Source organism: Mobula hypostoma, chromosome Y (genome assembly GCF_963921235.1).
Source record: "Mobula hypostoma chromosome Y, sMobHyp1.1, whole genome shotgun sequence".
Classification (NCBI taxonomy): Eukaryota; Metazoa; Chordata; class Chondrichthyes; order Myliobatiformes; family Myliobatidae; genus Mobula; species Mobula hypostoma.
In genome coordinates this window covers 507,945-525,510 of record NC_086130.1, presented here as the reverse complement: position 1 = coordinate 525,510, position 17,566 = coordinate 507,945, and the positions used below count along the sequence as shown (strand labels likewise).

General features: G+C 43.0%; 1 protein-coding gene across 1 annotated transcript in view; it reads right to left on the bottom strand.

The window, feature by feature from the left end:
- The window catches only part of LOC134341060 (26S proteasome non-ATPase regulatory subunit 11), a 184,021-nt gene that overhangs the window by 149,811 nt on the left and 16,644 nt on the right, over positions 1–17,566 (bottom strand). Inside the window, exon 2 of the mRNA XM_063038808.1 lies at positions 12,339–12,440. Within this exon, the coding sequence (XP_062894878.1) occupies positions 12,339–12,440 (102 nt within the window). The remainder of the gene's footprint in view (positions 1–12,338; positions 12,441–17,566) is intronic.

The following is a 17,566-nucleotide window of genomic DNA, read 5'->3' as shown; positions in this document are numbered from 1 at the left end:
CAGCTTGTTTAGATTAAAAACTTGAAGCTGTCCCTTTAGCAAAAGGAGGGCTGAGTTCACACACACCCATGTCTCATGGTTTCACAGCACTGAACTAAGTTCCCTCTTTTACTCCTAACGAAAGGGGGTAACTGATAAAGGCTGGACAGAACATTCCTTTATTAATTAAAGCCCTGATTTAGTGGACTCTTATCTAAGTAATTAAGTTTTGCTCCAACAGACGTGGTAAGAATACCAGTTTCCCTAAGTGCTCTTTGTTTCTCTGATCCTATAAACTGTAACGTTCTGCATGTTAGATAGAACCTCGTCATGAGCCACCAGAGAGAGAGAGAGAGAGAGAGGGAGGTATTCTGTCTCCCTGATGTTTGGCTCCAAGCTCCTCGCCGGCTCAGTTCGAACAAGTAAACTGGTGAAGGATAAAGTAAAAATTGTGTGCTGTGGTTACTAGTCTGGCAAATTTAAGTTTACAGGAGAAAACCCTGTGAAGGTCATAAAAAGCCAATGCATTCACAGGGAGGATGTACACAGTACTGATAACTTCAGAACTGCACTCCAAACTCCAACAATAGAATACAATAGAATAGTGCTTACCACCATATGCTACCATATATATTTCATAATTGATCCCCTGCACCATAATCTTCTGAATGAGCATATTATGAGGAATTGTATGAAATGCCTTAGAAAAATTCACGTAAATAAGATCCACAGCTTGAGTTTCATCAATCATCTTCATCATCTTTTCGGAAACCTAATCAAGTAAATAGGACACAGCTTGCTCCACACAAAGCATGCTGCCAGATTCAAGGCTCAAATTTACTTGTCGCAAGTTCATCCGAACAATGCAATGTATAATTTACATTAACAACCAACTCACAAGACAGCCCCTAAATAACACCACACATTCCAGCGCCAACACAGCATGCCCACAGAGCTAGACAGAACAAAAATTACACTGTGTCAGTTAAAAAAAAGTTCTTCCTTTCTACCCATACAGATAAACAGTTCTTTAACCCCAGGACAGGCCATCCTCATCAGGCAAAGACTCGGACCTACAGACACTAGGCTTTGATCTTCCCAGTGACCTTGCACAGCTCCATCCAAAATAGACCCTGAATTCCCTCGCTCCTTGTGCAACTGGATCTTCAATTTTGTCACTTGCACAACCTGTCAATTCAGATTTTCAACATCTTCACCACAATCTCCATTAGCTCAGGTACACCTCAAGGCAGTGTACTCACCATAACACATAGGAGCAGAATTAGGCTATTTGGCCCATCGAGTCTGCTCCGCTATTCAATCATGGCTGATATTTTTTCTATCCCCTCAAATGCTGTTTCCGTCCTTCTCTCCATAACCTTTGATGCCATGTAAAATCAAGAACCTATCAATCTCTACCTTAAATAAAACATTTTAACCTGGCCTCCACAGATGCATGTGACAACAAATTCCACAAATTCACCACCCTTTGGTTAAAGAAATTTCCCAGCATCTGTTATGGAAGGGCGTCCCTCTATCCTGAGGTTGTGCACTCTTGTCCTACACTCTTCCACCATGGGAAACATCTATTCTGTCTAGGCCTTTCAACATTTACAACGTGTTCAATGAGAACCCCCCTCATCTTTCTTAATCCCAGCAAGTACAGACCCAGAGCTATTAAACATTCCTCATATGATAACCCTTTCATTTCTGGAATCATCCTTGTGAACCTCCTCTGGACCCTCTCCAATGCAAGCACATCTTGTCTAAGATGAGGGGCCCAAAACAGATAAACGGGTGAAAAGATAAATAACGATCTTTTTGTGCTGTCGTTATTTGATCCAACAAAGTTAAGCTTACATTTGATGACGTGACTCGGATCCCAACATAGGGAACGTCTCTCTGGGCTGAGTAAGTGACAGGGAACTGGAATCGAACACAATTGAGTGGCAGGCATCCCGAGGTAGTTTACCTCTGGCTACTCCGTGTCCAACCAAGCATTTTTGCCCTTCGCCCATTGGGACTGATACCTTGACGCGATCGGACGAGCCGTTTAGACACAGGATTTAAGGTACGCAGTTGTCTCTTTTCCATTGCTACGGGTGACAGTACATGGCCGGTTGAAATTTGTAATTAATACAAGACTGGCAGCCCGGTTAAATTCTCACCTTAGCAGCGGAAATATGGCCAGTTGAAATTTAATGAGACAAGTTCAGGATAAAGGAGGAAGGGCGTCCAGAGTATGTGAGAGTTGTTTTTTTTGTGAGTATTAACGGAAAATAGGCTGGCAGTTTTTGTGAGAATTAAAGGCTGCCGGTGACATTGGGTGTTCTGTATTGTTCCTAAGGAAAGAATCGGGACTGGGGACCCCGGTCAGGAGAGGCGGCCACTGCTACCTGATGGATTTGACCATATCAGCTGCCTCTTGGTTGAAATTGATTAAGGGGGAGGCAGGCTGGCTAAATTTCTCACCCAGTGGCTCGTGCCTAGGCCTTGTATTGTGTGTTTTGTGTCTATAAACTGTTTGTCTTGTTGGTTTGTGTGTGTTTTGTGTATTTGTGATTTTGGCTACCTGCTCTACTTTGTACAGCACTTTGGTCAACGTGGTTGTTTTTAAATGTGCTATATACTTGACTTGACTTGATAATTAAGAACAAGTGATAAGGGCACTAATGGGACAGGCCCTTGATACGGCTACATGTGAACGAATACCGGATAAGAAAAGGACCTCCAGATGTTAAGTGCAGCACTAACAAAGAAACTAGGGAAACAATGTGGCCACCAGAGGAAACAAGCAGTAAATTTAATTTGGGAAAAGAATTGCGGTAAAAAGTGGAAATTATTGATTAAAGAACGGAAAGGTAGAGCCTATACTAAATGGAATGGTACCTTACTGGCCAGCTAGAGGAATAATGCATGTGATAAAGGGATAGAGCTATGGCGACAGAAGGGACTCCCAAGAGTTGGGAGACACTGCAGACGGATTGGAGTGCTAATGGGTAGAAGGGAGAAGAAAGAGAGAACGAGAAACAAATGTTACGTACCCCGTAACTGGGTTGCCAAACCAGCAGAAATGGATCACTCAGTTGGAGTCTGGAGTACTAGAACTAAGAAAGTTTTATTAAAGAAACAAGTAACACAGTAATCGAAAGGATAATAAATGCAACAATTCAACAATGATAACCACACATGTGCACAGAATTAAGATAACAGCATCAATCAAGCTCTATCGTTGTCTAGGGGTAAATGACCAATTTCAAAATGACTCAAAGTTCAGGTCGCAGTAATCGTTGCCATGGCGATGGACAAGGTGGGGGAAGAGAGACGGAGAGAACAACTCATCATTCAGCACAGCTTCACTCACAGACCAGCGGGATGGCTCACAACCAGCTTTTGGGCAGGTCCTTGGTGATGTCACCTGAGGTCACCGACTGTGACCCCTCCTCCAGATGCGGTCGATCCTCTGCAGTGAACCCGGCACCCAGGCAAGGGCGGACACACACCGGGTTCCCGCTGATCGTACCTTTCCACCCTTGTCGTTGTCTGGGACTTCTCACCCACTCGTGAGAAGCGCACCGCTTCCAGGGTCTCGTTACCTCGGGTGGCGTGTGTGTCTGTCTTAGCGAACCTGTCCCTTTTTATCCCCCTGCTGGGGTATCGCCTGTCCATCACTTCAAACAGTTCAGGGTTCAAAGGGGGGAGCCGCTCCAGACAGCTCTTCCTCCCACATCCCTTCATTACACATCTCCAGACGCTGCTCCATTGTTCCTTATCTCTCCTTCCCCTGAGGGCAGGTGGCAGACCAACTGCTGATGCCACCGATGCTAGCCCAGGCCAGCAAACATCTTAATTTTATGTGTATTCTCGTAACACAAAGAAAACAGGCAAAAGCAGATATGGACAGACAGGAAGGTTTAAAATCGGCAGTGCCACACGTGAAGATCTAAGGCCAATACGGGATCCCGAACGCATGTCTGGCATACCGACCCTGTTTAAGGACAGTGACCGCGATGAGGATTGGGCACCCACCTCATCCCCCACCTTACCTAAGGTCAAGTGCACACAGTGCTTCCGAACCCCAATCCTCCCAGTACTCAGATACAGTGGCCGCTCAGGTAAAACAGCGGCGGCAGGGAAGGGAAGGCTCCCCATACCCTGAGATCCAGAAAGGGAATACCAGCGATTATTCCAAGACGGGGAGGGAAGAATCCAATAAAACCCCAGAGTTAAGGGCTCCACAGAGACAACTGCCTATCCAGCTGCTGCCCAGACCACAAGCATCAGAGGAGGGACAGACAGCCCTCAGTAACTCTTGTATGCAGCCTGACAGCCTCAAGAGATGGTAACGATCATGAATCAGGCCCCTGATAGAAAAGAAAAAGCAGCACAGTTTGCTTGGTATGTCCACAGTACTATACAAATGTATAATGCGACCCCACAAGATTTATTTTGTCTTTGCTGCATGATTCTCTCATCTGATGAGGGGCGGGAATGGAAGGCAGAATTAAGATACCAAACCTATCAGGAGTTACCGGCGGGAATCCATAATGAGAACGAACAGAATGACCGGATTACTCAAGTCTTGGAGAAGGCTCTCCAACAACCTGTAAATATCACTAAAGTACTCAAATGCAAACCTAAGGCTGGAAAATCGGGACCAGACTATTGGGAGGATTTATGGCCTGCTACGGCACTTTTGCAGGAGACCAAGCCTTTAATAATGGGAATCCATTCCCCCAGTTTACTACCCTACTGCTCAAGTGTTTACCAACTAAATTAGCCAACAGGATTAAAACTAATAATATGGATCAGCCTGACAATGAGCAAAATCAAATGCAACGAACTTTGACATATTACTGGGACCCAGCTTTCGAATCCCAATCAATCCCAAAGGGAAATAACATTAAAGGCAAATATGTTCAGCAGGAAGAAGGATGCTTCCTACCATGAGTACCACCCCTCAGGAAGAGCCCAGTATAATATTGCAAGATGCTGCAACTCTAGTTGCATTTATGATGGTATATGAAAAGAGATACCGGCTATCAGACGCTACAATCACGCTGGGTTCGAAGACACAGAACGTATGTATTCACGTACCCAGCTACTGCAGGTGAAATTCCAGGGGACCCAGTGTGAGGTTTAATTTACAGTCACCACCAGTCTGAGGTGTAATCTAGCAGAATGAGACTTGCTCTGTCCATTGTAAATTGAGATTCTATGCACTGAAAAGGGCATCACCCTGGGACTAGCGAACAACTGACCCCCCCAGTGGTGGGCAGTTAATTTGGACTCCACTTACTTTGAATCCCCTCTGCCAGAGGCAGACCCTCATGTGACTCTGTGCTATGATCCTACTGGAGGCTCCACTGAGGAAAACCAGTATTATGCACCTCTCGAGGGACAGAAGTTCCCAATCACGGTGTCTGGAGAGGTTAAAGGAAGAGGGGGCAGTGCATTATTGCCTGAAGTTCCGGATTTCCTTTGGTGTCAGACAGGAGCGGTGGTTCCCCACACCACCGTTGGGCTTTGCCCTGGGTTCAAGCCAAAGAGCCTGGGTTCCTTGCTTACACCCTGACGAAACAAGCCTTCAGCACTGAGGGAGACTGGTGGGACTTGGCCGTGGGCCAACTCCGATACCGGAAGGAGTCAAAGGTGAAGACAAGACAGCTGGTAAGACACTCTTTTAATACTGACTGAACCCAAGAGGTTGTACCCCATCTCTGGGCAATTTCAGGCCATGAAGTCGGTCGCACCAAATGCACCCACCCCCCCGACATCACCTTGAAAGAAGAACAGACTCTCCCATCCCTTCCGCAATACCCCCTCAAGCCCGAGGCAACATTTTATGAGGATGGAAGCTCTTTTGTGGATCCAGCAGGTAAACGATGTTCTGGCTACGCGATAAGTGACAACAGTGAAGTAATTGAGCAAGCCTCCTTTGCAGCAGCTGTCTCCACCCAGAAAGCTGAGCTACTTGCTCTGACTCATGCCTGTATCCCAGCAACAGACTACTCAGTTCTGATTTTGAAGAATCCACCACAGAACCAATTCCTTGTAGAAGACCTTAAAAAAAAACGCAAAGTCATAAATGAAGATGACTTTGAAGAGGGAGTCCACAACTATTTGGAACAAAATAAAAAGGGCCTGAATGAGGGCTTCAGTGGAGGAGCCAAAAATACAAGCCTAAGCTGGAATCCTCTTTGATTAACGTTCTGAATCTTAAAATGAAAAAGCCTCTGGAAAAGAAATCTCAAACAGATTAAAGTGAGGACTTTTACATAGACTCCCGTTATGCCCTGACTACAGAGCTCTGAGGATTCCTGACTTCCTCTGCACCCTCCATTAGTAATGCTACCTTTGTAAACAATGTAATCTACATTCCTTCTTAGAACACCTGGAGAATAAAGACGCATACGTAAGGCTCCTTTTCATTGACTACAGCTCTGCCTTTAATACCATCATTCCAAATAAACTGATTCCTAAGCTCTGGAACCTGTGTTGTAACACTCAGATCTGCAGCTGGATCTTCAACTTCCTCACAGACAAGACCCAGGCTGTAAAAATAGGGGCAAACAACAGGAATTCTGCAGATGCTGGAAATTCAAGCAACATACATCAAAGCTGCTGGTGAACGCAGCAGGCCAAGCAGCATCTATAGGAAGAGGCGCAGTCGACGTTTCAGGCCGAGACCCTTCGTCCTGACGAAGGGTCTCGGCCTGAAACGTCGACTGCACCTCTTCCTATAGATGCTGCTTGGCCTGCTGCGTTCACCAGCAACTTTGATGTATGTAAAAATAGGGGACAAGCTCTCCTCTACAATCACTCTGAGCACTGGTGCCCCACGAGGTTGTGTACTCAGCGCCCTGCTGTACTCACTGTACACCCATGATTGTGTAGCCAAGTTTCCATCAAACTCAATTTATAAATTTGCTGATGACACAACAATTGCAGGCCGTATCTTGGGTAATGATGAGTTTGAGTACAGAGAGGAAATTAAGAACCTGGTGGCATGGTGCGAAGACAATAACCTATCCCTCAACGTCAGCAAGACGAAGGAATTGGTTGTTGACTTCAGAAGGAGTAGTGGACCACACGACTCAATTTATATCGGTGGTGTGCAAGTGGAACAGGTCAAAAGCTTTAAGTTCCTCGGGGTCAATATCACAAATGACCTGACTTGGTCCAAAGGAGCAGAGTTCACTGCCAAGAAGGCCCACCAGCACCTTTACTTCTTGAGAAAACTAAAGAAATTTGGCCTGTTCCCTAAAACCCTCACTAATTTTTATAGATGCACCGTAGAAAGCATTCTTCTAGGGTGCATCACAACCTGTTATGGAAGTTGTCCTGTCCAAGACTGGAAGAATCTGTAAAAGATCGTGAACACAGCACAGCACATCACACAAACCAATCTTCCGTCCATGGACTCACTTTACACCGCACGCTGTCGGAGCAGTGCTGTCAGGATAATTAAGGACACGACCCACCCAGCCAACAGACTTTTTGCCCCTCTTCCCTCCGGGAGAAGGTTCAGGAGTTTGAAGACTCATATGGCCAGATATGGGAACAGCTTCTTTCCAACTGTGATAAGACTGCTGAACGGATCCTGACCCGGATCTGGGCTGTACCCTCCAAATATCCGGACCTGCCTCTTGGTTTTTTTTGCACTACCTTACTTCCAATTTTTCTATTTTCTATTTATGATTTATAATTTAAATTTTTAATATTTACTAATTTTAACTATTTTTAATATTTAATATTTGTAATCCAGGGAGTGTAAAGTGCAGATTCAAATATCGCTGTGATGATTGTACGTTCTAGTACTAATTGTTTGGAGACAATAAAGTATAAACAACTTACTCACCGCTCTACAGCTACCTCAAGTTTTGGCTATCATTAGATGTGCAGCCCATACTGTACTGGGGAATCTGATGAGATATTTAAGGGTAATGCTCAGGCTGGTGCAGCAGCAAAACAGACAGCCTTGGACCCCACACTTTTAGTCCCCTCAGGAGCCCAACAAGTTCTTATTAGACAAAAATCTAAGGACGGGTATGCCAGATATGGGGGAAATATGTAAATTCTAGGAGGTCGCCCCTGAAGGAGAGCGCAGACTATGGTCCCAAATAGTTGCCACCTTGAACCTCAGACCAATTTATGGGTGACCCCTGCGGGATAGGTCTGTGTTCCCTCTGTGTTTTTTCTTATCTATCCTGATAGATTATGTAAATAATTTGTACACACTTGGGCAAGGAGGGAATGGTTAATATCTTGGTGGCAGTGGCACCCTGATTTCCAGCAAGCAGTTGCAAAGCGAGCCACAGCATGAAAAAAAACGAATGCTGGAAAGGGGATGCCTTGTGTTTCCCGAACTGCTCTCTTGCCTGGTGGATCTTTTTCTTGTCTGCAACTTGATTTCATAGAACTACCTAGAGTACATTGTTGTAAATATTGCTTAGTGATAGTAGATGTATTTAGCAGAGAGAGGCTATACCCACTACGGATAATACCGTTATAAAAATATTATTAACAGAAGTGATTCCCCGTTATGGACTACCTGAATCAATAAGCTCAGACAATGGACCTCATTTTATTGCTCAGATAAATGAGAAAATCTGTAAAATAATTGGCAATAAAACAGTAATTTCACTGTGCTCACCATTCACAGCTGGTATAGTGGAACGAGCAAATAAAATCTTAAAGAATAAGCTAACTAAACTTATGCAAGAAACTGGGCCAACCGGGCTTAAGGTTTTGCCTCTAGCCTTGTTCCACATGAGAATCACACCCTCAGTTAAAACAGAGTTATCCGCCGTCGAGATTATCTACAGGAAGCCCATGTGAACCTCATGGGGGTTGGATCTGGCCGAATCTCCCCTCCCTGAAAGGATGGACATGCACACCTTAGGGAAGGAGATGGGAAAATATTTATGCAATTTAACTAAAACTCTCCAAAGCTTGCATTCACAGGTACGACAGGCAATCGAGATGACAACACCCAGCCTAAGGGTGACTATCCCACCATTGAACCTGGAGATTTTGTCCTGATTAAGAACTGGGATCGTAAGAAGCTGGAACTGAGGTGGGAAGGGCCATACCAAGTGCTACTGACAACACCTACTGCAGTGAAGGTGGAAGGCCAGGTCCTGTGGATACATCGAACGGACTGTAAACATGTTACTGGTGCAATTGAAAAGGACTGAAAAATGTATTGGTTAATGCTGATTTTAATGACACTAAATGGGCTTGCCCGTTTTGGGAGGCCCCCACGTTAACACTTTTTGGTCCCTACTAGGCTAAGCAAGTAGAATGAGGAGCAAGTTGGGTATGTTTGTATCATGTTGCAGAAGCGACAATCTGTTCTTAAAAGTTATCATTTAATGATAAAAAGGAGGGAATGATAAAGTTTAAGGGAATGGGGGATTCTCAAGATTTCTGTAAACAATGAATTAAGCACTGACTATGTCTGTGACTGCAGAGTGTTTTGATAATGTCTCACAGCTGCTTTCTCTAGAGCAAGATGATTAAAGTTCACCCAGATCCACATGAGATGTCTCTGGGCTTTTCACACTTTTTGATTTTGACAAAAACAGTACCAAGCGGAAATTAGACAAAACATTCCTTTCTTAATTAAAGTATAAATTTGACGGATGTTCTTATCTTTGTAATTAAGTTGTGGCTCCAGCAAACCAGGTAGGACATTCTTTTCTTTAATTAAGGTGGCTGGAGTGTCTTAACAAATTGACTGTACTTTTGTATCAATAGTCCATTGACTTGACCGGAATAGTTATCAAACTGATTGTTCTTTGTATCGGTGGCCTTATAAGTTCTGACAATTCTGACATCGGGCAGTGAACTTATAGAACCGCCAGGGAGATGAGAAAGGTTCTCTCCCTGATGTCAGGTCCCAGTTCACTCACCAGCTGAGCTCGAAGAAGTAAATGGGTGAAAAGATAAATAACGATCTTTTTGCGCTGTCGTTATTTGATCCAGCAAAGTTACATTTACACCTGTAACCCAGTTGCAACGGCATTTTCCCAGGAGGTCATACCCCACAAAAGTATCCAAAGGGGAATGACTACAGGGCTGCTCTGCTCTAACTTACTTTTATCAATTATATCTTCGCTCTCCATTTAAGCCCAAGGTCATCCAGTTGCTGCTCCAGAACCCTAACACTGCAGCTGGATGCACTTCACGCAGATGTAGTTCCCTGGGGCACTCTGGGTCTCCCAGTTCTCCAACATCTGGCACGAAGAGCACACCACAGGCATTTAAATGTCACAGTAACAGAGGGGGGAGAAAACGAAAAAGGAAACCTTAACAGATGCTTTACACAGAGCAGATACCTCTTCTGAGCCAAAACCTGTCTACTCTATTTGATTAATACTTATGATTGAGTGGCTAGACCATTTCCAATGCCACCATTGCTGGTGACACCACTTTCATAGGCTGAATCATAGGTTGTGACAAATCAATGTATAAGAAGGTAAATTAAAATCTGGCTGAGTTGTGCCATAACAACAATCCCTTACTCAGTGTCAGCAAGACCAAAGAGCTCAAAGTTCAAAGTAAAATTTATTATCAGAATACATACGTGTCACCACATACAACACTTTAGATTATTTTTCTGCGGCCAAACTTAGTAAATCTATAGAACTGTAAATCTAAACAATGGACAACGAACAGTGCAAATGTAATATAAACAGTAATGAATAACGAGCATGAAATAAATACCAATAAATAATGAGCTGATTATTGACTTCAGGAGAAGCACACCAGAGTCCATGAGTCAGTCTTTATCGAAGGATTAGAGATGGACAGAATCAGCAACATAAAATTCCTTGGTATTACCATTTCAGAGGACCTGTCCTGGATCAAGCAAGTAAGGCCAGTTATGAAGTAAGTACAACAGTGCCCCTACTTCCTTAGGGGTTTGTAAAGATTCAGCATGGTAACTAAAATTTTGACAAACCTCTATAGATCTAAGGTGGAGAATATTTTGACTAGTTACATCTCGGCCTGGTATAGAAACACCAATGCTTTCGAATGGAAAATCCTACAAAAAGTTGTGGATACAGCTTAGTCCTTCACAGGTAAAACCATCCCCACCATTGAGCACATCTAAAGGGAGCAATGTCGCAGGAAAGTAGAATTCTACATATCAAGGACCCCCACTACTCAGGACAGGCTATCTGCTCACTGCTACAATCAGGTAGAAGGTACAGGAGCCTCATGACACATACCCCCAGGTTCAGGATTTGTTATTACCCCTCAACCATTAGGCTCTTGAACTAGTAGAGATAACTTATCTCAACTGTACTTATGATGAAGTTTTAAGGGAATTGGGGGACTAAGAGATGATTCTCCAACTCTTGTAAATAACCAGTTAAAATTATGTGCCAGCCTGTGTGTACTCTGACATGTGAAAGTGTGCAGAGACCATCCTTGGCTAAGGAATCTGCCCTCAGCTTGTTCAGATTAACAACTCACAGCTGTCCCTTTGGGAACGATACGAGGGCGAAGTTCACGCAGGTCATACACAGACCATGTCTCACGGCTTCACACCACTGAATTAAGTTCCCTCCTTTAGTTTTAACAAAAGGGAGTCATTGATAAAGACTAGACAGAAACATTTCTTTAATTAAAGCCTCGATAATTAGTGTACTCTCTTATCTAAGTAATTAAGCTTTGCTGTAACTGATTTGGTGGGAATATCCGTTAAACTGAGTGTTCTTTGTTGGTGGGGGGAGAGAGAGAGAGAGAGAGAGAGAGAGAGAGAGAGAGAGAGAGAGAGAATGAGAATGAATTTCTGTCTCTTTGATGTTTGGTTCAGAGTTTCTCATCGCCTGAGTTTTAAGAAATAAACTGATGAAGGATAAAGTAAAGAACTGTATGGTGTGGTTATTGGTCCGGCAAATTTAAGTTTACACTGTCACTAAAATATTCCCCAACTTATGGACTCATTTTTAAGGACTTTTCATGTCATGCTCTCAATATGTATTTTTTTTTTTCTTTTTGTTCTATTTGCAAAGAAAACTACCTTTTCCACTCAGGTTGAATGCTCATTTAGTGTGATCTTTCATTGGTTCTAATATGGTTATTATTCTACTATGGATTTATAAGATATGCTCACAAGAAAATGAATCCCAGAGTTGTATAGGGTGGCATATATTTACTTCGATAATAAATTTACTTTGAACTTTCTGCAGTTTCAATTTCATGTGCAGGCTTCAATCCTCCACATTGAGCCTAGAACACTGAATACTAGGCCTAGACTTAATTATTTAATAATGCTGCCAGAAATAGTTTGAGCATTGACATTCAGAATAAAATAGTAACATAACAATCAGTGCTACGTTTACCTGCTGCCTGCCCTGTCTTGGCAAGAAGCCCACCAAGCTCCAGAATGCTTTGCTCTTTAACACGTACAGCCTCTTCATCATCTTGCTGGAAATCACGTTTCACTGACAAATTTAAAAAGGCATCAAATTTAGTAACATTGGAAAATGTATTGGCTCGCATATTCATTAAATCATGAATTAGAATCAGGTTTAAAATTACTGGCCTATGTCATAAAATTTATTATTTTGTGATAGCAGTATGTTGCAATACATGATAAAAAGTGTAAATTACAGTAAGAGCAAATAGAAAAAAGTAAATTAAATGAGTAGTGCAAAAAGAGAGTGTAACAAATAGCACAGTAGAATACATGGGTTCTATGTCCATTCAAAAATCTGATAGCAGAGGAAAAGAAGCTGTTCTTGAAATGTTGAGTATATGTCTTCAGGTTCCTGAACCCTCTTGTTAATTGTTCATTAAGCAAAGGGATGTCTTTAATGATAGATCCAGCTTTTTCGAGGCATTGCCTTTTAAAAGTGAGTAGATAATTTTCTGCATTTACATAGAAGAAATTACATATTTTTGAGATATTTCATTATTTCAAAAATATGATTTTGTTAAGAATAAGGAAGCCTCAATAATGGCCCCAATTACCCCCATAATGCTGAGTATCTTATTTTCAAAGAGCACATCCACAAACAAGGTAATAAGTTTTGTAATGCACACAACACAGAGAAAATGCTGGAGGAACTCAGCAGGCTGGACAGCATTTATGGAAAAAAAGTACAGTCAACGTATCAATGATGAAGTTTTAAGGATACTGGGGGATGTAAGAAAGGATTCTTGGACTCTTGTAAATAACCGGTTAAAATTAAGTGCAAACTTATGTGTGCTCTTTTCTGAATAATGTCCTTCACTACAGTACTGCCTATAGCTTGTTTAGATTAACGATTCAAAGCTGTCCCTTGAGAACAGTATGGGGGCTGGATTCACACACCATGCCTTTCTGTTCTATACCAATGAACAAAGATCTCTCCTTTGTCTCTAACTGATAAAGTCTGGACAGAACATTTTAACTAAAACTCGGATGTAGTGGACTCTCTTATCTAAGTAATTAAGTTCTGCTCTAACTAACTTGGCTGGAATATCTGTTGAACTGATTGCTCTTTGTACTGATAGTCCTATAAATTGTAGTGTTTGAGTGTTAGACAGAAAGCTCGTTTCGAGCCGCCAGGAAGAGATACTCTGTCTCCCTGATGATCGGCTCTGAGTCTTTCTCGCCGGCTGAGTTTGAACAACTAAACTAGTGAAAGGTTACAGTAAAGAACTGTGTGTGATGTAGTTATGTGGTCCTGCAAATTTAAGTTTACATCAGCAGAGATCCTTCATCGGAACTGAAGAAAACAAAAATGAGGAATCAGATTAGAAGGTGGGGAAGGGGTAGAAGAAACAAAAGGTGATAGGTGAAACTGGGAAGGTGAGGTGAAGTGAAAAGCTGATTTTGAAAAGTGAAAAGTGAAAAGGTGAAGTTGATTGGTGAAAGAGATACAAGGCTAGTGAAGAGGGAGAGGAGAACCAGAGGGAGGTGATGGGCAGATAAGGAGACAAAATGAGATGGAAAAGGGATGGGGAATGGTGAAAGGGGTGTGGGCATTACTGTAAGTTAGAGAAATTGATGTCCATACCAACAGGTTGGAGGCTACCAGACGGAATATGAGATGTTACTCTTCCAAGCTGTGTGGCCTCATTGCAGCAGTAGAGGAGGCCATGCATTGACATGTCCAAATAGGAATAGGAAGTGGAATTAAAATGGGAGGCCACTGGGAGATTCTGCTTTTTCTCCTGGATGTAGGTGTTCTGCAAAGCATTCTCCCAATCTACAAAAGGTCTCATCGATATACAGGAGACCACACTAGGAGCACCAGATACAGTATATGACCCCAACAGACTCACAGGTGAAGTACTGCCTTATGCAGAAGGACTGTTTTCAGCCATGAATGGTAGTGAGGGAGGAGGTACAGAAGCAGATATAGCAGTTGTTCCACTTGCAAGGATGTGCCAGAAGGGAGATCAGTGGGAAGGAACAAATGGACAAAAGAGAAACATAGGGAGTGATCCCTGCAGAAAGCAAAAAGGTTGGGGAGAGGGAAGTGAAGATGTGATTACTGGTGAAATACCACTGAAGATGGCAGAAGTTATGGAGGAAAATTATGTGCTGGACGTGGAGGTTGGTATGATGGTGGGTGAGGAAAAGAGGAACCATCTCTGGTGGGGTGCCAGGAGGATGGGGTGAGGTCAAACCTGCGTGAAATGGAGGATATGCAGTGAGGGCAGTATTGATGGTGGACGAAAGGAAGCCATTTCTATTGAAGAAGGAGGACAAATGAAAAGCCTCTTCCTGAGAGCAGATGTGACAGAGACATGGGAAATCAGAGGAGAGGATTGCATTTTTACAAGCAAGAGGGTAGGAAGAGGTACAGACCAAGTAGCCACAAAAATCAGTAGGTTTAAAACAGACATCAGCGGATAAGCTATCTCCTGAGATAGAGACAGAGAGATTGAGAAAGAGAATGGAGGTGTCAGAAATGGACAAGGCATATTTGAGGCAAGGGTGGAAACTGGATGTAAAGCTGATAAAGTCAGTGAGTTGGTCAAGTTGATGAGTGCACGAAATAGCACCAATGCAGTTATCGATGTAGAGTAAACAAATGTTGGACAATGACACCAGTAAAGGCTTGGAACATAGACTGTTCCCCATAGCCAACCAAAAGACAGGAATAGCTAGGATCCATGTGGCTACACCTTTAGTTTAAAGGAAGTAGGAGGAGCCAAAGGAGAAATTACTGAGAATGAGGACAAATTCCACCAGACAGAGGAAACTGGTGGTGGTGGGGAAATGGCTGGGTATGATGGGAGTGCAGCCTCAAATTTACTCAACGTGCTAGGTACACTTCAGCTACTGAATAAATAAAGGATCTTCAAAGAGTTTTGAATCTAAGATCAGATAATCCATTTACCTAAACTTCAGGAAAGGTGTCACAGTATCACATTAACAAATACTAGTGTTAACCTTTAAATGCCATCTTCTCAGTATCGAAGGTCTGTCTTTGTATGATTTCCAGGAGACATCACAAAAGACCACAGCTACAAATGGCACAGTAACATAGGTAAGTCAAGCTACGTTACTCATAGTGCCAAAATTCTAGGTTCTAAGCGATCTCAGAAGTGTTGGGTATTTAATATTTCAGTAATATTGTAAACACATTATTTAAGCATTTTTGTTCAAATAATACATTATGAGTTAAATGTAATTGTATGACATCACGCCACTAAGTCATGCCTCGCTGTCACACTGTGGGTTTTGGTGAGGAACATGTAGCCTTACAAAGGTGCATACTTTAAAGATCAGTTGGCAGGCTGCAAAAGCACATTCAATGAAAAAGCAACACACATCAAAGTTGCTGGTGAACACAGCAGGCCAGGCAGCATCTGTAGGAAGAGGTACAGTCGCCTCAGGTCCAGATGAAGGGTCTCGGCCTGAAACGTCGACTGCACCTCTTCCTATAGATGCTGCCTGGCCTGCTGTGTTCACCAGCAACTTTGGTGTGTGTTGCTTGAATTTCCAGCATCTGCAGAATTCCTGTTGTTTGCGTTCAATGAAAAAGTGTTTATATGAAAAGAGGTAAAAATTTCTAAAAAGTGCAAAAATAATTACAGTGCAAAACAAAAGGCAAAGTAACGAAAACGACAAAAGAGAAAGTACAGGTATTTACCATCAGACCTTTAGGACTACAGCTTCAAAACATCAGTCTGAAATAAAATACCTCGCCTTACCACACACACTCTCCCTTTCCACATTTACAACCAAATGAACCTTTAAGTAAGGATCTCCTTACTGTAGGGGAAAAAGGATGTCCCATTCTTTGGAATGCAAGGGAGCTGTCACCATGAACCTGAACTATTCCACAAAAACAAATCACCAGGAATTTATATCTTTCATAGTCACTAATGTCCACAAATATATTCATCACAATAAGATTACAATGACATTGTGCAAGAAAATCAATGACCACCTGTTTTCCAGAAGTCAGCACTCTTTCCCATCCCTCAAAATGAACTCTTTCCCTTAGCCCACACTGAGCATGTGCAAACACAAATGTGCACCTTTTTAAGACAGCCCACCCACCAGTCGGTTCGATCCCTGAAACTGGAAGGAACAATGAATAGGACGCAACAAAGAATGCTACTGTCCTGGAGTGTTCAACTACAAACAAAAGTGTCCAAGCTATGCACACCTGATAAAGCATAACTTCAGCACTGTCAAACAGAGATCATCAGAAGTACAGGGCTACGGAGGTGGGTTGGAGGTGCAGAAAACTACATCTGGCACACTCATTTAAAGAAAGGGAGGGGAGGGAACGTCCACTCAGACCATGAGTGGCCTATGTCGGGCATTTTCATGCTTTACAAGGCGCAGTTTGGAAGTCAATGTGACAACTAGGTAAAAATAACAAATACACCACACCAATGCAGGTTTAAAAGCAAAACTTACTGAAAATGCAACAAAGACACAAGGAAATCTCCAAATGCTGGAAATTCAAGCAACACACACAAAAACTGCTGGTGAATGCAGCAGGCCAGGCAGCATCTCTAGGAAGAGGTACAGTCCACGTTTCGGGCCAGGACCCTTGGTCAGGACTAATTGAAAGAAGAGATAGTAAGAGATTTGAAATGATAGAAGACAGGAGGGGGAGGGATGGAGCTAAAGGGCTGGAGAAGGGAGAGGATCATGGGACGGGAAGCCTGGGGAGAAAGAGAAGCGGGGAGGGGAGCCCGGAGGGTGGACAGCAGGCAAGGCGTTATAGTGAGAGGTACAGAGGGAGAAAAGAGAGAAAAAAAAAGGAGGAATAAAAAATGTATTAAAAATATATTAAATAAATAAATAAGAGATGGGGTGTGAAGGAGAGGTGGGGCATTAACGGAAGTTAGAGAAGTCAATATTCGTGCCAGCAGGTTGGAGGCTACCCAGACGGAATATAAGGTGTTGTTCCTCCAACCTGAGTGTGGCTTCATCTTTACAGTTGGTGAGGCCGTGGATAGACATGTCAGAATGGGAATGGGATGTGGAATTAAAATGTGTGGCCACTGGGAGATCCTGCTTTCTCTGGCAGACAGAGCGTAGGTGTTCAGCAAAGCGGTCTCCCAGCCTGAGTCAGGTCTCGCCAATACATAGAAGACCGCACCGGGAGCA